General features: G+C 37.8%; 1 protein-coding gene across 3 annotated transcripts in view; it reads left to right on the top strand.

The window, feature by feature from the left end:
* Positions 1–24,820, top strand: part of CAPRIN1 (cell cycle associated protein 1) — a 38,166-nt gene extending 13,346 nt beyond the window's left edge. For 2 of the 3 annotated variants that reach the window (XM_050896808.1, XM_050896807.1), the window contains exons 5-19: positions 1,509–1,747; positions 1,864–1,946; positions 3,923–4,060; positions 5,386–5,438; positions 5,525–5,611; positions 10,664–10,819; positions 11,500–11,608; positions 12,088–12,149; positions 14,326–14,436; positions 15,008–15,160; positions 15,402–15,552; positions 17,541–17,735; positions 18,949–19,049; positions 19,953–20,016; positions 21,540–24,820. In XM_050896808.1, the coding sequence (XP_050752765.1) occupies positions 1,509–1,747; positions 1,864–1,946; positions 3,923–4,060; positions 5,386–5,438; positions 5,525–5,611; positions 10,664–10,819; positions 11,500–11,608; positions 12,088–12,149; positions 14,326–14,436; positions 15,008–15,160; positions 15,402–15,552; positions 17,541–17,735; positions 18,949–19,049; positions 19,953–20,016; positions 21,540–21,604 (1,767 nt within the window). In that variant the 3' untranslated portion in view covers positions 21,605–24,820. The remainder of the gene's footprint in view (positions 1–1,508; positions 1,748–1,863; positions 1,947–3,922; positions 4,061–5,385; positions 5,439–5,524; positions 5,612–10,663; positions 10,820–11,499; positions 11,609–12,087; positions 12,150–14,325; positions 14,437–15,007; positions 15,161–15,401; positions 15,553–17,540; positions 17,736–18,948; positions 19,050–19,952; positions 20,017–21,539) is intronic. The other variant, XM_050896809.1, reaches the window with a different exon arrangement.
* Positions 24,821–26,181: the final 1,361 nt, after the last annotated feature.

Genomic DNA, 26,181 nt, shown 5'->3' with positions numbered 1-26,181 from the left:
GAAAGAGCAGCAGCATTGGTAGAATTCATTGTGTAGTTGATGTTAGTGCAGCAGACTGGTCTAACGAGTGTATTTAGTTTGTGAACAGACTATGTGATAATTGAAGGGCATCAGCATCCTCACATTATAAACTGCTTTCTACATTTGATGTGGTTGTAAATTTGTAGGCCTCTAAGCCAAGCCGTTTCTTTGCTTTTCTTGCATCAGGGTTCCATGTATGTTTATGGAATGTTAGTAATGACGAACTTTCTTCTTCGGACAAGTTTGTCCTGAAATATTTCCCTGGTCAGCTGACTCCTAAAAGAAGCGAGTGAATCCAGGAGCAATAAATTGGTGCTCTGCTTTCAAACTTGGTTGCAATTTTTCCTGATTGGAGTTAGTTCTCATACAGTTGATTTTAAGATATGTCTTTGATTTTAAAGAACAAGTTAGATGCTTCAGAGGGAGAAAGTTAGTCATGAGTTACATTTTTTGAAAGAGAAGATTAAAGTTTTGTATAGTTACAAAGTGAGCAAACTGAATTTTGCATGCTAGATGCTTGGATTAAGCATAAGAATGGAAGAAACGTCCTACAGGTTCCGACTAGTGATGCATTTAGACCAGTATTATGACAGCAGTTGTAGAAGGTACTATGCAGAGTACAAGGCTGATGATTATCTGTCATCCATTCCCGTCCAGCGTCCGTGATCTCCCCAGCCGTTCATGGCAAAACACGCCATGAGTTCCCTCCCATGGTGTGTAAGAAACGAGTACTTTTGCTTATCTGTTTTAAGCTGATTTCCTAGTAGTTTCAATGAACACCTCCTACTATCGCAGGGTACGGTGAATAACCACTCTGTTCATGTTATCTGCTGGCCTTTGTGGCCTTTATGAAAAATCTGGATCATCCTTACTCCTCCAAATTGAAGAACCCAAGACTTAGGCTCTGCTCATAAGGCAACTGCTCTGTCCCCTTAATCAGTTAAGTTGCCCTTCTCTGTACCTTTTCTAATTGCTGTAAGTCCTCTTCGAGTTATGGAAGCCAGAAGTTGTAAATAGTCACAATGTTTGTTTAAAAGGTACTTAATTTTGTACATTTTTGCCACTTTCATCTAGATCAAAATCACTTGGTGTTTACAGAATAATTCATAAAGGAAGCAGATAATAGCAAGCGGGCTTGTTTCAAGTAACACATTCATGTCTAAAGCTTTAGACGTGGTAGCTGCAGTTACTTGACTGAACTGCTTGTAAGTCACGCAGAGAAGTACAGACTTCAAGTAAGAACATGATCAAGATCCGATATGATCCAAGGTTTGTGGCATTGATTTTAAAGTTTGTCTTAATTTGCAGGCTTTTTACTCTGCTTAAAAGATATTCTTCAAATTTCATGGGTTATTCTACTGTAATGTTAGATTGATAAGTGGCAGTTCAACACCAACATCCACCTCTACTTATCAATAAAAGACACTTCAGATCTATTTTTTCCCCTGAATTCACTACAATTTAAAATTTCTTTTCATTTTAAACAGATCCAGAAAACAATAAAAAAGACAGCTCGCAGGGAGCAACTGATGCGAGAAGAAGCTGAGCAGAAGCGTTTAAAGACTGTACTAGAGCTGCAGTTTATTTTGGACAAGTTGGGTGACGATGAAGTGCGCAACGACTTGAAACAAGGATCAAATGGAGTACCAGTGCTGACAGAAGAGGAACTGACAATGCTGGATGAGTTTTATAAGCTAGTTTACCCTGAACGAGACATGAACATGAGGTAGGCTTACAGTAAAGTACTTTCCTTTATAATTGTCAGTCAGTTAATGATGTATTTGTACTGCGGTAATTGAAAGACTTGGTAAGAAATTAACTCTTACTAATTATTTTTTCAAGGTTGAATGAGCAGTATGAGCAAGCATCTGTTCACCTGTGGGACTTACTGGAAGGGAAGGAAAAACCAGTTTGTGGCACAACCTGTAAGTGTAGTCTCTGTATTAAGAGATAGCGCACTGAATTTGTGCTTAAACTAAAATACAGTGTCTGATATAAGAGAACTTTGGCAGTTAATAATCTTTGTGAGTTTTTAGAGTAGCTACTTCTTTTCAGACCTTAGCTGGACTGTAACAGAATAACTTACTGAAGTGTGAACTTACTGTGTAGTGTATTTTTTTTTTTACTGATGCAGCATTAGTCGGTATTTAAGCTTAGTCTGTTCCTGCTATTTCAGCAGTATTCTGCTGGTGGTGGTGCTTAGTAGCAATTCTTTGTTTTCTGGAAACGTGTGTGTGAACAAGGAGCTTTGTCGATAATATGACCTAATATATAAACTGGCATGGCCTTATTTAGTGTGATGTTCTGCTCCCCCTTGTCTCCTGCAAAAGCATTCTGGTTTTGCCCTGTTTTGATTGATTAACTCTGTAAATCAGGGTGTGATCATGCAGATGGATCTCTTTCTTGCAGAAATGTAAATGTTCACAAATATATAGCTTTTAACATTAGACCTTAAGACAATGGCTCTGCTAGGCAGTTGTCTGTTTCTAGTATCATGGGGAATTTTTGAAGTCTCTTAACTGGAAATCAGTGGGAAAGATTTAGGGAACATAATCCTTTTCTGTAGGTAAAACGGCTAACAACTTTCCCCCTTTTAAAAAAAAAAATCAATTATCCGTATTATATTAAGGTAAAATTGAGCTGTTGAAGTTTTTTGTGTTCTAGTCATAGAAAGTGAAATGATAGTATTGCAGTTGTTATCTAACCTGCTTTATTGAGGAATGATACACAGGAGATTGTAAGATACTGTGGCCATAATGCTAATAAGATTTTCCTTGTTTGTGGCAGAACTTCAAATTGTTTATATTGTTGAAATGAAATTTTGTGAGGAGGTACCAGGTTAGTATTTTCTTAATTAATACTTGTTCTGCAAGAACTCGAGTCTGAAATGGTTGTGATGTTACATCTTTGCGAGGGCCCAAAGATATGTACCACTTTTTTTTTTTTTTTTTTTTTTTTGAAGAGGTGGAGGAAGAAGAGGGTATGGGGATAGTTTTCAGGAGAGAGCTGATGTGTGCTCCTTGGAGACCTAGGCATTCTCTTACTGGATGAAGTTGGGCTGGGTATTGTATCTGGATCTCAGGATGAGCTCTTAGCGACGTCATTGGCAGCCATTGCTGGTTTGCTTTGTCTTACAATAGGGATGAATTGTTAATGTATTTCTGTGCTCTTCTCTGTGTATGTATTGATTCATAGAGTGATTATCACTTTCCAGACATGCATTGTGAATCTTCCATTTTGAGTCTGTTTTGGTTTTTGTTGGCCTAGACAGTAATGCTGCCTTGCCAACGTGGCTGATTTGGTTTGGGTTGAGACACCACAGCATTCATCTGAGGCACTGAGTGCAAGCTTATGCTTGTTCCGCTTACAAAGGCTGTTCTGAGCCACTTCACCTCAGGGGAAGAACCTTCATGAAGGTGGTACCTGTGTAAATTTTGTTTGTACTGACAGTTGTTTTGTAAGAAATTGACTTATGGTAAGGTTTTTTTGATTAGGAAATTACAAATAAATCAGTTACACTTGAAACTTCAGTGAGTTTCTAAAACTTTCCAAACTGAAAGCTAAGCAATCAGAGATTTTTGAAATAACAGGAGTAAAAGTATGGTAATTAAATTAATAAACTTTATCTCACTTAGAAGGGTTTCACAAATCTTCTGAAGAGTATTGTATACTCTTAAGATTCTCCTTGCCCTTCAGATTTTTCTGAATGGAAGTGGATTATTTATTGATTTATTTAATATGACCTGGTAAGACAGAATAAATTCTGTAACAGTAGTGTCTGTGGACTAGCTTGGGGCAGCAACATCTTCCCAGCAAAAGGGTAATAAAATTTATGTGGGATCTTTGGGAAGGAAGGAAAAATGATTAGAATTGAGTTACTGTTAATCTTCCATTTTCCTAGATAAAGCACTGAAGGAGATTGTTGAACGTATTCTTCAAACTAGTTACTTTGATAGCACCCATAACCATCAGAACGGATTATGTGAGGAAGAAGAGGCAGCACCCGCACCTGCAGTAGAAGACACTGTAGCAGAAGCTGGTAAGAATATAAAGATGCCTTGTGACTAGCATATTCTTTTGTGTTTTACTGTCTTGTCTCTTTGGATTCATCAGAATGATTAAATTGCAAATGCAGTTTTAAGCGCAAAAAACACCTGTCTCTGAATTCTTCAGGCGTACTGGTGTTTTGGATAGAAATGTCCTTTCTTGATAATCAGGTATACATCTGGCCAGGCAACATATATAGGGGCAGTCAGCCATTCATTCAGCCCTGCTCTGAGCCATGAGGAAAGAAAAGCAGAGCTGTGTTCCAGAAGAGTTCTGTAAGGCTGACTCTTGCCAGCTACTTCTTTGGAGGGAGTGTAATCCTTTCTAATGAGGATATCGTAAATGTCTTCCGTCCGTGCAAGGAAAGGCTTACTGTTCTAACTGTGGAGCGTCAGCTGAATGAAGGAACAAAGTCACTTAGTAGTACTTGTTTTTGAACACATGTTTCAGCGTTTGTCTGTCCAATATGTTACTGGCTGAAATAAGAACCTAGGCTAACAATGAAATTATTTAGAAGCAGGTTTATGCAAATGAAAATTATTGCCAACATCTCTTTCCTATTTTGTTTGTCTGTAGTATTAAAATGATCAAAGATTAAAGTTCTGGTTGCCTGAAGCTTTTCCATTTTTCAGTGGTTCCTACCAGTTTAATCGTTTGTTAGAAGGGAAGAGTTTTTGATGCAAAGAGTGTGCTTGCATACTTAAACTCAAGAATATGGTACCAAACTTTAAGAAAAATATTCATTACCTTTTTTCCCTTTTGAATATGTTGTGGAGAAAATTGAAGTTTGAGGTAGCTGAACATAACTCTTCACAGCAAGAATTTAATGTGATTTTTTTTTTTTCCTTTTTAATTCAAAACCATGAGTGTCTTTGTTATTGCTAATTCTCTGTTAATGGCCTGATGTTTCTGTTTTCGTCATACTGAGACACAAGTCAGCAATATTGAGGCTCTAATTTCAGATCTAATCAAAATCCCATCCCCTTGAAGATGTGTGATAAGGCAACTCCTTCCTTAATGTATAGCAAGCTTCTAATACTAGGTATTAATGTCACTCGGAGTAAATATGTGTCCATTCATTCTTATACTTAGCTGTACTTCCTGTGTACTAATAGTCCAGAACACTTCTTCCAAGGAAATGTTTTTGATAAGTGACTACTGCAAAAATGCATCAGACTTCTTCAAAATTCCACTTTTTTGGGGGGAGATTTTTTCATCTAACTTTGTATCTTCTAGGTCTGTAATGTGGGGGGTTTTTTGTTTGTTTGTTTGGGTTTTTTTTTTTTTTTTCACATAAATGGTACATTTTTCTTACAGAACCTGATGCAGCGGAAGAATTTACTGAACCAACTGAAGTTGAATCAACTGAGGTATTATTCACTGGAAAGATTGTCATTTTGTATAGCTTTAATGCCACTTACTTTTACTTTCATACCCTTTCTTATTTTTATTTTAGTATGTAAACAGACAATTCATGGCAGAGACTCAGTTCAGCAGTAGTGAGAAGGAACAGGTAGATGAGTGGACAGTTGAAACGGTTGAGGTAAGATCTTGTGTAATGCAGGTAAAATTGCAATCCCTGTTTCCGCTGACTCGCAATTCATGATAGGTTTTAGTATTGCACCCCTTCTCCCCTGATATATGTAAAAATACATATATTTAAGTAGGCTTGGACTCACTACTGATTCTTCAATTACATATTTAGCTTAGGAGTACCTAAAAAACTACGCAGTTTGGCTAATTTTGCGGAGAACTCGCTTTTGTTCAATAGTGGCTTGCTTGGGAAAATGGGACTTAAAAATCTTAGGCTTAAAAAGACTTAAAAGATTTTTTTGAAGACTTTTTTTTTTTAAGATAACTTTGCTGCAAATGTAGAACTTAAGTTTATCTACACAGCTGCTGACAGCATGGCATAGTTGTGCATTTCGTTAGGCAGTTCCATGGAGAGGGAGCTGAAAATTAGTATCTCAACTAGTATCTACTCCAGATTGCATATGCACATAATTTGATGTTAAAATACGCTTGTATGTACATCTCTGCTTTCAAGAACTATAGTTCTTCAAGTATTTAACTTGTTACTACTTTGCAGTTGAGTGAGTGTTCACTTGTGATGTTTGTGGTACATCGCTATTGGGATCCATTCCCAGTTCAGTAATTTAGACTCTAGGCTTAACTACACGTAGAAGTCCATCGTTTTATTATACTAGAATTTTTATTCTTCAAAAGGACAAGTCACATGGAGTCATTCAAATGTTTGGTATGTTGGAACTTGGGTTGTATCCATCTGTTAGAAACAGGTATGAGCGGCATCTTTCAGGTGCTGGAGACTTAAGTTTTGATTCACTCTAGCCTTCTGCAGCAGCAAATTACAGATGGTCAATTTTTTTAGACTCTCTTCCTTGGTGTCTTCAGGCTCTTAAGTGCAGGAGTGGAGTAAGTGTTCTTCATCTCTTCAAGTGGTGAAAAAAAGAGCAGCCATTTTGATCTGATTATCTAATCTGCCCGATATTACATGCAGTCTGGCTGAAATTCCTATCTTAGTGTTGAAGACCACTAAGAGATTTAATAATAGGTAGAATGGGTGTGAGGCTTCTAGAACTAACTAGACAACTTTGCCGTGTATTGAATGATTTTGGTAGTATCTTGTCATAGTATTCAATTCCCTTACTTAAAAAACCCTAAAAATATCACTGCTATTGAATGTGATTTAAGAAATCTCTTAAAAAGCCAAAGAAACCTTCCAAAAACACACAGTAAAGTCATGCTTGATTGGGGTATTCTTACAGGACACAATATTTTAAAGTTAATGCTTGATTGGCTTCAGTCTTATCTTGAATTATACCCAAATCACATCTGTGTTTCTACCAAGTGTCCAGAGTAGCTTAGAGGTTCAATTCTCTGTAGTTCTTAATATAAGTAGTATGGATGAAGACATGAGAGTATAGGAAATGTCCTCATGATTGAAGCCTGTTGTGCTTCCCTCTGCTCTTAAACTGTAAGGCTGTGTGTTGCACAGTTGAAAACTCAGATGCTTCCTCATGGGAATAATAATAATATGCGGTAACTGTATTAGTATGGTAAAAGAATTGAGGTTGTAGTTTTGTATAAGACTGATTTCAGAAACTCCTCTAATTTTCCACACATCTTTACTGGTCAGTTAAATCTAGATTACATCAGCTTTGTTTTCATAGAACAGTACGATACAAAGAATACATACTTCAGTTGTCCTTTCTGTCCCAGTTTCTTGGACTATGTGCAAATGAGCCATTTAGAAACATGTAGAGTTGAAGACTGCTTCTTCATAATTAAGAACGTAATTTTCTTAGATTTAACACAAAAAGGGGAAATTGAGAATGACTGTCTTTGAAATGATTCTTGCTGTTCTTACTGGCACTAAAATACCATTTTTCGTGGAAATGCAACTGGATTGTCCTTAGGGAAGATGATACACATTGTATGGAGCCTTTGTGGTCTTCAGCTCAAGGTAGTTGCGACATTAGTATAGTAAGAGCTGTGAATGTTAGCTGTTAATTTTGGAAGCTGATAGTATTCTGAAAGAGGACGTTTACACAGAAGATTTCCATAATTGTTTATGAAGAGGAAGGCTATCACAAACTCGTCTCTTTTTCAGTAACCCTCGAGTAGATGTGATACATTCAAGATTTCTGTGGTATGGTATGTTTATAGTTTGAGAAGTGACGATGTCTCACAATGACATTTCTGTGTGGGCCTTCGATAAGTTTTAAACTAAAGAATTTGCTTGTGAATTTTCAAAGTGTATTTGCATTTGGATTCTATGATGTTTTAATTTCGGTGAAGGTGTCCTTTATTGGTAATAGTGGGAGTTTTGTTTGTGGGATTTTTTTGTTGTTGATGTTTTGGGTTTTTTTGTTGTTGTTTTTTGTTTGATTGATTATATATATTTTTTTTAACTGCTTCCTTTGTAATAAGTACGTGAATCTGAATCTGCTTGTCTACAAAGTTCTCGGTGTCTTAGCTTATGAAACTCTGGTTGGATGGATGTGTGTGTGTTTTGTGTGGAACTGGAAACGCTGTTCTATGACTGCCAGAATACAAGTTCGTTCTGGTTGGTTTGTGGTCTCATTAAACTTCTGTTTTTACCTCTCCTCCTTTCGTCCTTCTTTCCCCCCTGGCCTTCTATACCCTGTCATTCTCCTCTGATTGTGTGTGGGCAGCTCTGCCTACTGAGAATGTCACAGGGCAGGGTGTCAGAAGGTGAGCATGCAGTTTGATGAGTCAAATACTATTGTGCAGAGAGGTTCAGCTCTCCTAAAAGAAAAGTTTCACCTTGCTGCTGTGCCCCTGAGATGAATGGAGATGTATGGTGGGGTAATAATTTGCTTTTTGAATAATGATCCTTATATTTGAGTAGTCTCTGTACCTTTTTCATGCAGCAGACTGTTAGAAAACTCTTAACTTTAGAACGACATCCTGTCCATTGGCAATTTAATACACAAAACTTGAAATTTTTTTAGTAGTTTCATCCTACTATGATTATGATAGGTCAAAGTACCTGGTAGTGACAATAAGACTAAAGGAATAGGCCCTAAACAGTTCCTTTTGACATTAAAAAGAGGCTTGAAAAAGACAATGTAAAATATTAAGCACCATCTGAAGTTAGTACTGTACTATTTGTGAAAAAGGAAAACATTTGATAAAATGTTGGCCCTGTTCTGTGTTCTTGGTTGTTCCATCAACTTGTTTTTTCTTGAAGATACTGAATTGTTATGAATGACTCGAACTTAGTAAGTTGAGTGATAGTACTCAAATAATTGAGAACATTTTTGGTAATAATTATGTAGGAGATGAGTAGCTGCTGGTTTTACCTCTCAAGTTTTGCCTAGTCATCTGGCTTGCTTTTTTTCTTTACTTCAATTTTGAAACTTTGTAATGTGCAAGAGGTCTATATATGTGCTGTAAATAACATTTTCAGAAAAATTTTTTTCCACTCACAGGGCTTAATTCTTAATTTGGAAACAGTCCGTAATTTGAAGTTTGGGGACTGTGTAATACAGTAGAGCAGTTGTGCTTGTTTTCCAGTGTGGACAGCCTCAGGGTATACTTCCATGGGAATTGTCAAATTGCTTCTCTTTGGATGGCTAATAGTGGAGATTTGGATCTGAAGGGAATCTTGAAGAGGAATGCATGTTGTGGTTGGTTTGTTTTTTTTTTTTTTAGTTCAGAGATTTTTTAATTTACTTTTTTTTTAAGTTTTCTATTACAGATGGCTAGGGATTTGGTCAAGGAAAGAGTCACTGGAGTTTGTGAGGCAATTGCATGTGCAGAATATCACGTGCAAACAATGTTTGTAAACCTGAGCAAGGAGTAGGCATACTGGAAGATGCTGTGGCTTTCTTTGAGAAATTTAAAAAAAATTTACAGGCTTTGAGGGTGGATAGCCAGAGTTCAAGTTTAAAGTTCAAACCTGTGATTACAGAACTGGTCTAAAATAGGACTGTTTTGTCACTTCTCATGACTGCTGTACAAAAATCCGTCTTCTGCAGTTCTAATAAGAAACCAGATATTTTACATAAATATTGAACTTTCAGGTGCGGGTATGCTAATTTATATCCTGTGCAACTGTAAGTTTAAGGCTTACCAGTTTATCTGGAAGATGATTAGTAATTAAAAGCTCATGGGAAGAGAGAAGCGATAGACAAGTTACTGACAATGATCTTCTTTTTAAAGGACAGTTATTGACATGAATGCAAATTGAAGATGGCACTTCTGTATTATGGGAGCTGCCTAAAGAGCAAAACTGGTTAGGAACATGAAAGTGCTACTTTGTGCAGCTCAACCATCCTTGTAACTGTCTGTTTTCAAGCTATTTGATGATGGATGTTCTTAGATGCTCATGTTCAGCTTTTCTGGTTGCTCTGCTGTCTTTGATAAGGTGGTATTTGAAAGCATGTTGCTGTTTGTTACACCTTTGTTTATGTGCGCCATATTGGAATATGTCTAGTAAATCTGAGCTTTCTTGCCCACTATGAGTTGTGCTTCTGCTTCTGGGCTTCTCGTGTCCCGCAATGCTGCCTGCTGTTCTTTGAGACCATAAATCAGCTAGCTAGGGTAACACTTGAGAACTTGGGTCTAGATGTGGCTATGAAAATTGAGTCTTAAGAAAGACCCTAGAATTCTGACTCTACTTATATTTACCAAAAAGGTACGAGAAAATGATCGTTCTCCATCTATGCGTATTTCTGAAACTTGCTCTTCCCTGACTTTCTTTAAATTTCCAGATGTTTATAAATTGTTGTCTCAAATCCTGCTCTAAAAAAATCCCCGTAATATTGAACAGATTTTTTGTTAGCGCTGTTCTTAATGGGGAATAGAGTAGATGGAAAGAAAATAGAGCACAGTCTGAACTTTCTAATCCTGTGAAGCGCTCAGATCAGTAGCTGGCCACCAGTATTGGCATGACTGTAGGAGGATGTAGTATTTTTCTTCAAGAACACTATAGTAATTACTTCCATAATAAATTAGGCAATAGCCATAAATTTCAAGAACTACTGAGTCACTTCTGTGCAGTGTTACCTTAAGCTGAAATTTCAGTTTGTTGCTTGTTTCTTGTTAGGTTGTAAATTCGCTGCAGCAACAGACACAAGCTACATCTCCTCCAGTTCCTGAACCTCACACGCTCACTACTGTGGCTCAAGCAGATCCTCTTGTTAGAAGACAGCGAGTACAGGACCTTATGGCGCAGATGCAAGGCCCGTATAACTTCATGCAGGTACGATGAACCCACCCTACTGTGAAGCTAGAACCAAAGAAACAAAATAGCACTTTCTGGCTGTTAGTCGTGATTTAAAGAGTCTGCTGTAGTTTTATTTGAAAGGTAGAATGGTCTTGCAAACCGTATAGTGCTGTATGGCAAGATCATCCAAAACCTGCAAATCTGTATTGCTGTCAAAGTACAATTAGAATGTTATTTAGCTTTTCAGTCCTTGTTTGTACTTGTCTTTTAACCTCTAAAGTTAAAACAACTAGAAGAGCATTGGGAGATAACAGAATACATCAGAAAAAGCCTCTCGTCCTCCACAGAGTAAACACCTTGGTAACAAATGAGGCATACGCTTCTTGTGTTCCTTTTTTTGTTTCGTCCTACAAAGTGCTAATTTAGAATAAAGAATAGTTTGCCACCTATTCTGTCTGGCTATTAAAATCTCCCTCCAGTTATCTTTTTGTCAGGTAAGCTCTAACTTGTGTACATGGACTGAATTTTTGTTGTGATAAATACATTTTGGAATTTTTAATATTTTAATTGATTTAAATGTATGGTAAAACCAGCAATTGTGTAACTGTGGACTAAGCTTCCTTTATTGTGACCTGGTCATTTCTGTATTCTGAATGTTAATATTTTTAAAATACAGTAAATTGGGTTTGATTTTATTATTTTTATTTTTTTCCCAGGACTCTATGCTGGAGTTTGAGAACCAAACGCTTGATCCTGCCATTGTATCTGCACAGCCCATGAACCCAGCACAGAATTTGGACATGCCACAAATGGTTTGCCCTCCAGGTTTGTAATGGTAAATCCTAAACATAAATATTGGGGAAGCCTGCAAGTCATCTATTAGAAATGCTTCAGTTACTGCTACATAGTAAAAGGGCCATCACAAGTAATAATACAGTACTGTTAAAGTGTGTTTTTCTCAGAAATGTGATTGTACTTTTGAAGCATACTATTCGTAGACTTCCGATTCACACTTGCTTCTAGGTTTTGCTTGGAAATGTGGAACATTTTAAACTTTTTGTTTTAGATGGGCAAAATATAGTTTTGCTTAGTCTTTTGGAAACTGCTGGATTATTTTGGACAACTGTAAAAAATGTACTTGCATGGAAATGGTAATTGGTATTTTGAGTATAGCTTTGCCATGCTAAAGGGATAATCATCTTTACAATGGTGAGCTCTCAGATAACTGAATTAGATAAGATGGTAATGCTATTCTGTAAAAGGTTTGATTGTACTATGTAATAAGTGAAATTATTTTACTTCAGTTCATGCTGAGTCGAGACTTGCCCAGCCTAATCAAGTTCCTGTGCAACCAGAAGCTACACAGGTAAAATGTTTAGTAAATTGTATTTTGGATTTTAAATTGATTTTAGGCTTGATTGATGTTATAATAGGATTTAATTCCTAACTATATGAAAAACTCAAAAAAAAAAAAAAGCTGAAGTTCTGATTTTGGGAAATTGGTTATCTCCATTATCTCTTCAGCATTGTCGCTTATAAGCATTACTATATACAGTTTTTATGCTATGCAGACATTGCATATTTTCTGTAATGGAGTCTTACCAGGCATTATCCTGTTCGGAAGACTGTCGGGTTCAAGGTTGAAGTACGAGTTTATTGAGGAAACTGCATTTCTAATTAGAGGCATCTTAAACTGAAGGGCACAAGCACGGAAGCAGTTGCAGTTTGCACTGCTTGTTCTAATGGCCCAGTGTGGACTTCTCGGCAGTTACCAGTTCTTCGGTCTGTGGAGCTCACCTCGGTCTTCAAATTTGGTGTGTGGATGTGATTTTCGTTTCACAAATTGACTTCCACATACCTGTGTGTTAGGCTGCCATCACTTAAAATCTGTATTCCGTGTGACAGTGGTGAATTTTTTTAAGTGTTTTTTTCATGATTGAGAGGAAGGACTTTGGAATGCTGCTCTGTGTAGTCCTACTCTAATATAGCAGTTTAACTTGAGGTTTCTCTGTGCATTCTGTTCAAGACAGACTGATAATTTGACATGTCAATCTTTGCCTAGTAGTGTTCTCTTTCATGTTAAGCCACGTGTAGTAATATTTTTAATTTCGATAGAAGCAAGTTGTCCTTTATTTGTGACAGAAATGCCAAAACCAAAATAACTTGGTTAAAGGGCAGTCTGTATCTGTTCAAGTGGGCGTCAGACCACAAATAGATTTAATGATGTAACTATATAGTTTGTGTTCCATTTTTTTACTTGTTCTGTTAAGGATTAGTCCCAGTTGCTTGCTTGGATAGTATTTTAGTACTGGAGTTGTAGAGCAGTCAGAGTGAGTTTGAGTGCAGTTTTCAGCTGAGCTTTCCCCAAATTCCTGTTGAAGTAGGGTCTCTTAAACTTGCTTCTGCAATATTTAAATGATGTATTTACCTTTTCATTAAGGTGTGTCAGTTTCTTGCTGAATTGTCTAGTGATTAAAGAACTTCGTGATTTTGTATTAAGCCTGTGTGGCATCTCTGAAGGACTCTGCTGGTCTCAAGTAATGAATCTGATCACTGTAGGTACTTAAAAACCAAAAGAAAAATCAGGATAGATTATATATCTCAGAGTAATGGTAGTATAAATTGCTTGCTTTATCTTGTCCAGGTTAGATCTGCAAGTTTAAGTCACTCATTTGTATAGAAACAGGAATGTGGTTTTTCCCTTGAGTTTCCTCTGTATGTACCTGCTGAAGTGCTAGTACTCTCAGCAGTTTGTTGTTTGTTAGGTGTAGAATAATTTTTTTGGCAGAGTGTTCTCTGCGCTAGCTTTTATTTTACTGTTAAAATGATGTCTGTGACTTACTCCAGTGGATTTTTTTCTTATTTTCCTTACCTCAAGCAGTGCTGCCAATGATTCTTTTTGGGATCTTGCAAGCAGTAGCTAAACTTACCTCTTTCTTTTTGAATGTTCAACAAGGTGATGTGAACACACCCATCAGTGTCATTACCAGTTGCCTCTTAAAGTCCCTAGAAGCCTTAAATGCAAAGTCCTCTGTTTTGCTGGCTAGAGTTTTCACTGGCCTCCATGTAGGGGAGCAGAGGCTGTAAAATGAGCAAATTCAGTCCATTGGAAACCAGCACTTCTCTATTTCTTTATGAGCATGGAGTTCTCTCATTTAAACTTCTGTATATCTCTTCTCTCTCCCTCCCCTCGTCTGTCTGTCATTCCCCAGCTTTATTGTTATGGTAGTTGCGGTTGCCTCAGGAAATGAGAGAAGGGTGTTCTTCAGTAAAAGCAAACACATGTCCAGCTGATTCAGAAATATCCACAGAATACAATCTGGCAGGGGGTGGTGGTGGTGGCATGTTAGAATATACGTCAAGATGAGGTGGTTAAACCTCTACTTGTTAAAAACTACTTTATTTTTAATGGTTGCAAAGATTTGCTGGAATACGTACTTTTACTAGAGAGTACCATTCATTCCAGAGTTCTCTGATACTTTTTATAAAACTGTGCGTGAGCATCAGCTGACTTTTGCGGGCTTTGGGGTTTATTTTGTCAGGTTCCCTTGGTTTCTTCTACAAGTGAGGGATATACAGCCTCCCAACCCATGTATCAGCCTTCTCACACAACAGAGCAACGGCCACAGAAAGAATCAATTGACCAGATTCAGGCAAGTCACATTTCACAGGGCTGGGAAGGACTCTGCTTGCAGGTGTGATCAAATGTTAGCCTGTTTCTTTGTAAATGAAGTTTTGTAACTTTTTAGTTACCTATTGATAGGGCCGCTTCAGTTCCATTTAATTTCAAGATTTTGAGTCTGTCTGTGACCAGTAAGTCCTTCATAGGTAGTCCTTCATACTACTTCATAGTAAGACTTTTAATTTACAAGATTGTCTGTTTAGTGAGAAGTAACATGCCAACATCAGCATATGAGCATCAGTGGTGTTGGCTTAGGAAATGCGATTATTTTTTTTTTTACATTGGCTAGCAGTTAGCCTGGAAACTTGTTCATTTCCCCCTGTAGTTTTTTCTAGTTGTGTTTCAAGTTAACAAGGAAGAAGACTGCTAGGTGTTTCCTCTCCCATTATGCTGTTGTGAATGAGGTTGTTTAGCTGAAATAGAAAATACTCATTTGTTGAGGTGAACCTGAGGCGTTGTCACTTTTTTTTAAGTGAAGTTTTTAAGTTAAATTTTTGATATTACTCAAAAGCTGCTAAAATGTTGTTTGTTTTAATTATTAGGCTTCAATGTCACTGAATGCAGACCAGACCCCATCATCATCATCATCGCTTCCCACTGCATCCCAGCCGCAGGTGTTCCAGGCTGGATCTAGCAAGCCTTTGCATAGCAGCGGAATCAATGTTAATGCAGCTCCATTCCAATCCATGCAAACAGTAAGTAGTAAATGAGTATCGAATCCCTTTATTTTGGTAGTCATTCCTTTTGTTGTTATACAAACACTGGAATCATGTTTGTATACTAGTCATGTAGTCACTAGTAACTACTAGTCATGCAGTTACATAAAACAGTCTTTGGTTATTCACATTTCTCAGACTTGCATACTTCTTTACATGATGCGATGAAGAATTGTAAAAAACCGAATTGGACCAGAGAGCTGTTTTTCTAACACTATAGGTATTCAACATGAATGCACCTGTTCCTCCTGTTAATGAGCCAGAAACCCTTAAGCAGCAAAATCAGTACCAGGCCAGTTACAACCAGAGTTTCTCCAATCAGCCTCACCAAGTAGAACAATCGGATCTTCAGCAAGAACAGCTCCAGACAGGTAAGCTTACTTTAGCAAAAACTAAAATGGCAGTAGCCTCAGTAGAGCAGATGATCAGGCTGTGAAGTCCTAGATGATGTAGGAAAGCATGTCACACATTCTCAAATGTTCCTAGTCTCGCGAAGCTTTCCCCTGAACAATACCGGGTTTTGTTACTCTGTCTCAATTTGAATATCCAGCGGGGGATGAAATTCAGTATGTATCTCTCCAACTGCTAAAAGAATTTTGCCACTTGATCCAGTTTTATATGGTTTTAAAAAAATCATGAACAGGATTAAGGATTATTCTAAAGATGAAAGCAGTATAGTGGGGTACTGGCTCTGCTGATGTTAAGGTTGGATGATCCTTAAATTTGCTTAAAAAAAAAAGGTTGTACTCTTTGAGATGACATTTTAAAAAGGAAATAGTAAGCTAGAATTGAGAACAAATATGGACTGCCTCTCACAGATGATGTAAGGTTCACAAAGATCTAGAACCTTTTGCTAAAATCAGTTAGACATGGTTTGAATACAGCAGGCAAAATGCTTTCCAAGTTAGCAACTTCAAAAAAAACAAATGGTAAAATAAAGTCTATGTACAAAGCTATTCTTCTCCCAGCACTCTCCTCACTTTCCAGTGAGGTAAAATTTGCAGATGCAGAGAGGGATTTTGAGTGAAGGACACAGGACAGAGATGACAAGGGTAAAGTGCTAACAACTACTGGAAGTGGAGTAAGGAAAAAGAGCCTGATCCTTTTTCTCTATAACTGCTTATGATCTTGAAATTTGTCTTCCTTGCAAGTTGGGATACTGGGGTGGGTGGACGAGAAGAGGGAGAACCAAGTTTTCATTGTTTACCTAAACATTTTTTGAGCCCTATACAGCGCAACGCAGAAAGACAGTCTGGGGAATGCTGGTGTTGAAGGTGGGCCGTGCAGTATTAAATGCTTAACTTACTGTAACAGTAAATGGAACTGTTGATACACAGAAAATGCAGTGGCCTCAGAACAAAACCTGCACACATTAAACACTCAAAAGGATGAGTGCTTCATGTGTTCCATGAAAATGGATGGGAAGCTGGGGAGAAGGGAGGATCTGTGCAAAAGTTCCATAGCGCTCTGTGGCTGAGTGAAGTAGACATAAAGTTGTGCTCCCTGTTGGGTGATTTCCTGCATATGAGAGGGACTTACCACTTACAAATTTTCTTTGAGATCTTGCTTCAGCATTTGGTGTAAGGCTAAATTTTACAGCTGTTTTGCCTTTACATACAGAATTCCATCTTTTATTACATTTACTGAGCCTATAACCCTTGGGTTGCTTTCATAATCCACTTCATTCCTGATGATTCCTGTGAAGTGAAGAAACTGTGGCATACCTTACTTCAAAGATGTAGTCTTACTTCAAAGACGCAGATAGTCTCGAGCTATCTATCCCGCTCTTGCCTTTTGATTTACATGTCCTGTAGAAAGAATCCCCCAGCCTGTACAGTCAAAATGTCAGCTCTGTTAAAATGTTCCCGTCAATCTCACCTTAGTCAGCACGGCTACACCTAACAGAGAGAATTTACTTAGTGAAGGCAAATATTTCTTAGTGGCTCTCTGCCAGTTCAGAGGGGAAGAACTTACAGAAGTGGGTTAACTTACTCATACTGTTTTTTTTTTTTTTTTGCTAGAGTGTGTGTTGCTGATTTTTGAGAGATTTGAAATAGCACAGGAAAACTGTACCTGCATTAGGAATACTTGTTGCTAAGCTTATGCTAGAGACTTCTTGACACTGACTTAAATCAACTCTCTGCCGTTTCTGGGTTGTTTTAATATTGTGGGATATCTGACTAGTAAACTTGATACTTAATTCTGCAGATTATTTTTCTGTGAATGGGTGAGCATTTATTGATGCATTCAGTGATATTTCAGAGCTTTGGATGTTGAGTTTGAAGAGAGTATATGTGGGAACATAAATAAAGAAACACAGACTTTTATACTTCGTTTTTTCCTCCCAATTCCAATATAGTGGTGGGTACTTACCATGGTTCCCCGGACCAGACTCATCAAGTGGCAGGTAACCACCAGCAACCTCCCCAACAGAATACTGGATTTCCACGTAACAGTCAGCCTTATTATAACAGTCGAGGAGTGTCTCGTGGTGGATCACGTGGGGCTCGTGGCTTGATGAACGGTTACAGGGGACCGGCAAATGGATTTAGAGGTAAACAGCTTTATTAAACTCTCTCATTTGACTTTTACTTCTTTCTGGAAACACCGTGTCAAAATACCAAGTGTTAAACTGACCTACCGTTGTTTTTATACTGTAGTAGTATCTCTGTAAGATACTTAAACTTTTAGTAAAAATTCCATTTGCTTTAGCTAAATTTTAGGTGTTTGGTTAGGCTTCCTACTAGGATGTAAACAAGCTTTTTTTTTTTTTTTTTTGTTCTGTGCTGAAGGCTTAGTGTTAGTTTGGTTACGCATCTCCTGCAAGTATAAGCAAACACGGAAATATCCAACAGAATTTCACAACCATCAAGTGAGGAATTCAGATGCCAATTGATACTTCAGAAATGTTTTTTATTTCCAGTTATGGTAGAAGCAGTATATTTTAGAGTTCCATGTTTCATCATACTGAGAATAGGCTGGATAGTGTAGAAATACAACAACAACAAAGTCCAAAAGTCATTACTTGGAGGGAATTAACAGGAGCGGAGGAATGATACTGTAGTTCTGGATAAATAAGAGAACTTTTATGATTCCTGGAGATTATTATATGTGGCTGTCAATGTGACGAAGATGTGTATGCTAGAGAGAGAGATGGTTTCCTTGTCAGGTGTTCTGGGATTCGGCTAATGGATACAGTACTGTCTGCTTTTGCCGTGTTCTCTTCCTCTCATGTGGCTGGAGAGTGGAGGAGAAACCTGTGTAATAAAAATACAACTGATTGTAGTAGGGAAGGCAGTGGTCGCTACTTGTCTGCTTAAAATTGATCTGGATTCCAGGTGTTAGATGCTTGGGACTGGAGCCATCCTTGGACATGGTTCCCAGCCAGCACTCAGAAGAGTCTTGGCTCAGGAGCAGCTTCTTGCTCGAGTTGGCTGTTGTGGCCTTGCAGGTCACAGCTGTTACATTTAGATCCTAGTATTATGTTTAGCTCTGGATTGAATCGAACCAGTAAATCAAACCTCAAATTACTAGAGAAATGTATTATTGCTGTCTCCTCCCAGTTCTTACTAGGTCTTCATTCTTGTTTCTTGTAATAGTAATAGCACTGATGTTGCAAACATTTGCTTGACTAGCAGGTAAACAGTACTTACTAAAGGGTTTTTTTCCTCAGGTTTAGGTAAAATGCTGTTACTGTTTTCTTTATGTGGTAGCGTAAAGTAATAGGTTATCATTGCCAAGTGAAAGACTTGTACCCTGTTCCTTAGGAGGATATGATGGCTACCGTCCGTCCTTTTCCAACACTCCAAACAGTGGTTACACGCAGCCCCAATTTAATGCTCCTCGGGATTATTCAAACTACCAGCGGGTAAGCTACCATTATGTTGTGACAGTCTAGAAGTAGAAGAAAAGAGTACCTGTCAACAAAAGCACTCAAATCTGTTAGTGAAAACTTTTCCGAGGACTTTTTTTATTGCTAATGAAGACAAAAATTTCAGGTACTAAACAGATATTTAGAAATAGCAGGATGTTAAATGGCTGGTTGTAATTAGGAAATGTTTCTGTTTGGCTGATTGATCTCTAAATGAATTAGTCTAGTAACTAGAGCAAGGTTGAGTGAATTATAAAGAACTCTTTCTTAAATATAATTGTTTTCACAGCTTTGTGAGAATGAAACTTAAAGAAGAACTTAAATCCATTGAAATTAACTTTTCAGACTTGTTTGGGGTTGCCTGTCTTCTGCAATGCTGCTGTTACTCTGAAATTTGCGTAGAATTTTGTTGTTCTGAAGGAAGTATGCTCAGTTTGCTCAAAGCTTAGACTGACTGGAAAATGTCGAACTCTGCATATCCCCAAACAAGTATTTATAAGCAAATGAGATGACAGATTTTGATCCTGCTGTTAGAATGTCGCTTCATTTATTGACTGGTCCTTCAGCAAATTCATCTGTTGGACCTCTGCGTAGTTTGAAAAATTTGAACACTAAATACATCTATGTACATTTCTTATTGATGTTGAACAACATATCCTGTAACTGGAGAGAGAATTTGTCATTGTACATTTTATTATACCTGCTAGGTACTAGTAGGAGTAAGAATTTATTTTTCTAAGATTAATTTAACTAATAAAATACTACATGTTGAAGTCACAGGTGTTTTGTCAGTGCATATTGTTTTAAAAACTCCTTATTTTATTGGCAATTAATAGCTTCCTGAAACATAACAAAATGCCCAGGTTTTATGTCGTAACTTTTTTCATTTCTTTGCTTCAGGATGGATATCAACAGAATTTCAAACGTGGCTCTGGACAAAGTGGACCTCGGGGAGCTCCTAGAGGTAATTCCTGAGTAGTGAGTAATTGATTTGGGCTGAATGGAAGTTTTTGATCCGAGTTCTGGATTTAAAAAGCGTCCTCACTCCTTGTTCAGCAGGTCACAGTTGAAGAATAAGCTGACTTTCCTCTGACCTCATAGTTGACCCTGCTTTTGAACAGAGGTTGGACTTGGAGCACCTCTTGGGGTCCCTTCTGACTTGAATTGTACTGTGATCCTTTGAACTTGTGGTGGAAGTTGAGTTGGCCGTTGAATGAGGAATTCTTTGAAAAGAAGTTAAAACAATTGCTTTTGATACTTTAAATGTAGCAGAACTATTTAGTTACCTTTTATTAATGAAAGCCTTTGGAAAGTGATATTTTTTTTGTGAGGTTTATCATGACTTAAGATCTGCTTACTAGGTGCATTAGTAGTTTGCAAGTAAGACTTGCTTATAAAGCAGACATTGGCCTTGAGCTGTCAGCCTTCAAAATTGTATGTTACTTTGTTGCACGAAAAGACATCCTACTACATCTGTTGTGGAGGTCTCTTTCAATCCAAGGATACAAAACTTCCCTCCATGTTCCATCTGTTCCTTGATCCTATAGAATTGTTGCTTTTAGCTTATGGAGGTGTGTTGTCCTGTAGCTTCATAAGAGTGTTTGCCACATGTTCCTCTGAGGGGGGGGGAAATAAAAAACACACCACCCCCACCCCCCCCCCCCCCCCAAAAAACCCTACATACATAATGAGGCTGTAGTTGAACTTCTAAATTTTATTTTCAACACTATTTCCACAGTTCTTACTTTTAGTAGATTTTTGGTGATGAGACTGTCTTCTGTCTCGCTACAGACATTTCCATGAGAATCTTGAGTTCTCACCAGAGCGCCTTGTCAGTGAGGACAGCTCAAGGCTGTACATTGCACTGTCTGTGGAACCACAGTTCCGCGTGGTAGTTGAGTTTTGAAGAGTTCTGTCCTTGACTGTCTTGGGACTGAAAGCCCTGTAGTGTGGAACTGGGGCCTGAAGTTCAACTTGATATTAAGCTGTGGTGAAGCTGAGAGCATATTTTAAGAAGCACAACTATAATGAAAAGTCTTGAGGTTCGTTGTCAGGGACGTGCAGGCAAACATGAGAGGGATTCCCCAGGTGACTTATAATTCTCATATACTGAGAGTGTGAGCTACAGGCAGTCTCTTTCTTAATGAAGGAAGAAAAGAATGGAAGTTAAAACATGGTTGGTTAGCCCACAGTACTTCTATTTAAAATACAGTAAACCGATTATTGCCTTACATTACTGCAAAACTTTTTACTTGAAGTGATTACAAGTTTGTAGTTCTGGGAAAAAAAGTGTTGGAATAAAGCTGAGAACTGTAAAGACAGGTTACATACTGTTGAGTTTTGATTTGAAGGAGCTTTTAGAACCATATGTAGTCTAGATACACACCTGGGAATTCTTACCCAGTTTAGATCAGAGCTTTTAGGGATTTTTTTTTAAAATAACCTGACTTCATGCATAATTCAAGAGCCTTTTTATGTGTTTTCTAGGTCGTGGAGGGCCCCCAAGACCAAACAGAGGGATGCCTCAAATGAATGCTCAGCAAGTGAATTAAACAAATTCACAGGATTACATTAAACGCCAAAAACACACTGGCCAGTGTACTATACATGTTACCAGAAGAGTTATTATCTATTTGTTCTCCCTTACAGGAAGTTTGTTGTAAAGGGACTATTTTCATTACCCATAATGACAGGACTACAGTTGCCAGCTTTATATTACCTGGATATTGAAAGGAACAAAACGACGTTTACTCTGCATGTTCTGTCCTAAGCATCATCTTGAGCCTTGCACATGAGATTCAGATTCCTCACCCTTGCTAAGAGTAAAGCAAAAAAGGCAATTTTCAGGGTGATCCAATCTCCATGGTTAACTGAAGTGGCAGGAAAAAGCAAAGACTCACTTCTGACATTTAAAAGTGATGTAACAAATTTGGATAAAATCTGCAAATTCGTAAAGATTTACTGTGGTGACAGTTGACAAAACTTAATGTTCCCATGAAAGGATGGAAAAGGTGAAGTGTGGCTTGGTAGAGCAACTGCATTTCAGCTTTTTCGTGTTAAATTGAAGCACTGAACAGTTAAAGATGCGTAGTGATGCGTATTTCCCTAAATAGACAAATAGGCTTATAGCCAGTTTTTGACAAAGAAGCGCCCTTAGCTGCAGCACTCCTCATCACCAGGGCCCTGTTTACTGTGGCTAAGGATTTAAGATCGCTTGCATAACTGCTAATGTAATTGTGTAATTTTTTTTTTTTTTAAAAAGCTTTGATTTGGCACTTCCAACAAAATTTTGCAACAAATGTGAGATATAATCTGGATGGCCACTGTATATTTGATGTGAAGTATTTAGATATCTCTTTGAAACACTTTTAAGTTTCTTTGATAGCAATGACTTTTGTAAGGATTGGTATTCTCTATCATTCCTTATGACTTGCACATTGTCTGTCACTAATACTTGACCTTGCTGTATTATCACCTAAATAACTGATGCCGGTACTGATGGACATCTCTAATAGATAATCATAACACTTTCGGTCACATGTCCTTTTGTCTTTCCTGCAGCCTTGAAGGTTTTAAGAAATCTCAAATGCCCGCTGCTGCTGCCCTTTTAATTGCTATCTTTTGAAAAGCACCAGTATGTGTTTGAATTGATTTCCCCTTTTAAGGGAAATGACAGCCAGCAGTTACAGTTCTAATGGTATAAACAAGACAAATAAAACATGTTTATAAAAATTGTATCCTGGAACACTGGTTTTCAACGACTGAGACAAATGTAATGTGATGGGGTGACATTTCATAAGGTTTTGGGGTTTTTTTTCCCTGATAGATTCTCTTTTTCCTGAATAGATGTAAACCTTCCTCCTGTTTTTCTGATTTTATTCTAATAGCTGTGACTTCTGGGAAACTTTTCTTTTTATGGACTTTCCTTTTCATCAAGGCAGCAATGTATAAAAGAAATGGCATAAGACTAGGAGCTGGAAAATACCAAGTCTTATTCAAGTTTTACTGCGTACTTGTGGTATAATCTTTGGAAAATCACTTGTGCCTACCTTTTGCGCACATGCACTCTCTCTGCAGTGGGGAGAATATATTGATAGCTGCCTCCATAGAGGTGTTGGTCGTTCTGTTGCATTCTATAGCACGTGCAAGAAGAAAAGTGCTATATATGTTAAGTATTGCTCATCAAATAATTCCTACCTGTGGAAAGGTGAAATTAAGGAGCAGCTACGTGTTGTTTAACTGTTATATACAAAACCGAAGGTTGTTTTCACTCAGAGGGTCGTTTCTACTTTGTGTCACAACTGAACTGTCAGAACTTGTAGTTGGATATTTTGACTTCGTTGTGAAATAATCTGAAACTCCATACAAATAGGTGGTAATATCACTTTTCCATGTTCTGGGTGAAGAGCACAAATGAGAAATGTTTTTACTGAGACAAGTGATAAGCTTGTGAAGACAATATTAGACACCAGACATCTTGAAACGATGCTGATGGCTAGAAGCAGCAGTTTTAGTCAAGGCCTAGAAACATTCCACACCAGTATAACAATATAAACTGCAGTCTGGTGAGAAGTTGCTGTTCTCTGTCTTTTTTTAGGAAGCTATTACTGAGATAATAGTCCCAACTGTTTTTTAACTGGAAAAAATAAAAAGACAAACCTTTTAATGTTGAACTGACGTAGGAAAATGGTGAATTCTTTTTTTTAATTATTTTTTTGTGCATCGGCTTTTTAAATGGTTGGTAGAACACAAGCTATTCAGCTTTTTCCATTGCACACCAAATGCTTCTTACGTAGCTAATTGTAGTTTGACAGTAAACTTGCAGCATACTGAATTAAAGACCGCTGAATGGATCAGAACATTCCACTTAAGGTTTTGGGGTTTGTTTTTTTTTTTCAACTTAAATTTATTGATAAAACATTGGGTAGTTGAGAGGCCTCTTAATTGAGATACAACTTTGTAAGCCTTTTCATGTGTGAAAATGGTCTTTAGAGTAGCTGCTCTACTGTATGCTGATAGAGGGAGATGTGTTATAATAATAACCATAAAACAAGTACATAAGATGTGTTTAATCTGGGAATTTGCACTGACTCCTTTAATCTCAATACATGCGTCTAATAAACAGTATACTGAAAAATTGGCTTGAGTCACAGTATGGCACATAGATCCACTAACTGGTTTTCTGGCCCATTCAGGGGGGCTTTTAAGTGTCTTCACTCCGTAACTTCACTCTAGATCTGAGTTACATCCAGATCACAAGCGCTCCTAGATACATTTCTTTTGAAAAAGATCGTCTTCTGAACAAAGACCATTGTAAGGAGTGATGATGCTGAGGCAAAACGGTGGCAGTTCTGGGCTGGTTCTGTTGCAGGGCCCTTTCTGGATGGCAGGGGGTGAGCTGCGTTTAGTTAGGTGCTGCTTTAGGGCCTGATGCCTGTGGTTGGGAAGCGTGAGCGAGCATAACAAAGTGCTACTTTGTAGACACATCAGTTGCACTCTTTGGTGGTTTTACTTGATTCTTCTGTGAATCGATCTTTTGGGAGCATAACAGACTAGTTATGACTGCCTTCTTGCATATACAGCTACTATGAGATACAGATTTTTATTGTGGCGGGGGCTTTGTTATCTAACATTGGTAGGCTGTGATAACGTACAGTGGTATGTGTTTGAGAACAGACTTCTAGCTTCAGTGTCTTATTTCCTCTTGGCTGTAATACAAGATTTCTTGAGTAAATAATTTATAAATACTTGGGTTTCCAGATGTTTCTACCTAATGTTACTGTGTCTGGGAAACTTGGATCCTTCCTAGACGTCCTACAACTTAAATATTTAACTCGGAAATCATGAGCTATTGTCTCATACCTAAGGTCAATTTTGTCCTGCGTTTTACTTCTGTATTCTGCCTGTATACGGGCGGTCTTTTTAAGAACAGTTCACCGATACGACTTTTGGCTTTTGCTGTGGAGGGAGGTCTAGACTTAATCCCTGCTTTCTTTCCAAGATACTGTCTTTTGTGTATAGCGATCTCTAAAGTGTAACTTCATCCAGAGTAGTTGGAAGAGTAATGCTGACTTCTTGTTAATAGCTAGTTAATGTATTCTGCTGGGACTTTATAACTCTGAGAACTTCATGTCCTTAAAAATGTGTCTTCTCAAAATGTCCTGCCGACCTTATGTGTTAGGCATATTCTTTGCCTGGGTTACAGGTTACCTTCATATGTGTCTTTGGAGAATGGATCGAGCTTCCTTCTTTCCCCCAAATGGCATTTGAGTAACTACTTTGGAGAGAGAAAAGTTACTGAAAAGGCTTTACATCTAGGCAAATATCAAAAAGATGATAAATGATACTGACAAAGTGGTTAAACTTCATATGATTAAAAGCAAATAGGGCAAAACCTTTGTGGTCCGGCAGAATAAGATACAAAACCAATTGGTCAGAAAAATCTTGATTTTTTTTTTTTTTTTTAAGTTCTGGCATTGCTTCAGCTGAGTAGTTGACTTTTCTTACCTCTTCTTTGCAAGAACCATTCATTATAAACCTGCATCTGAGATACAAGTGTTTGGGCTCAGCGGACAAAGTTGTGGTGTATTCTTCAGTTTTCTCCCATCTCAAGTCTCCTGTGGGTGCAAAGGGACATGAGAACACTGCTCGTTAACCAGCCCTGTTAACGAGGCTGCCAGTCACATCTTGAAAAATGATCATCCCTCTTGCTGATGCGAAACTGTTCTTGATTATATGCAAAGTATCGAAACAGATACTCGACGATATAGATTTATAGCTGGAGTTGAGGTTTGCGACTATGAAGTAGACTGTATGTTTTAGTCTTTCAAATCTGTGCACCTGTTTTTACAGTATTCCATCTGCATTGAATATAGATGGGACTAGAAAGGTTTTTAATCGCTTGAGCTGGCACCAACAAAGTTCTACAGATGGGGTGGGTAGGTGTTCTTCACCACTGATTGACCAAAAAATCAGTGCCTCATCTGAACAGCAAGCAGGAAACAGTCCTGAACAATAAAACTTTTCTTTTGAACTTAGAAAGATGATCTCCTTATTTAAATCTGGGCTTAAATATAGTTACGATTATCATTGGGAACTTTACTGGAAACTCAGACGTTGCAGAATTGTG

This window comes from Gymnogyps californianus, chromosome 5 (genome assembly GCF_018139145.2).
Source record: "Gymnogyps californianus isolate 813 chromosome 5, ASM1813914v2, whole genome shotgun sequence".
Taxonomy (NCBI): domain Eukaryota; kingdom Metazoa; phylum Chordata; class Aves; order Accipitriformes; family Cathartidae; genus Gymnogyps; species Gymnogyps californianus.
The sequence above is the reverse complement of the archived record's forward strand: the minus strand, read 5'-3'. Positions and strand labels throughout refer to the sequence as shown.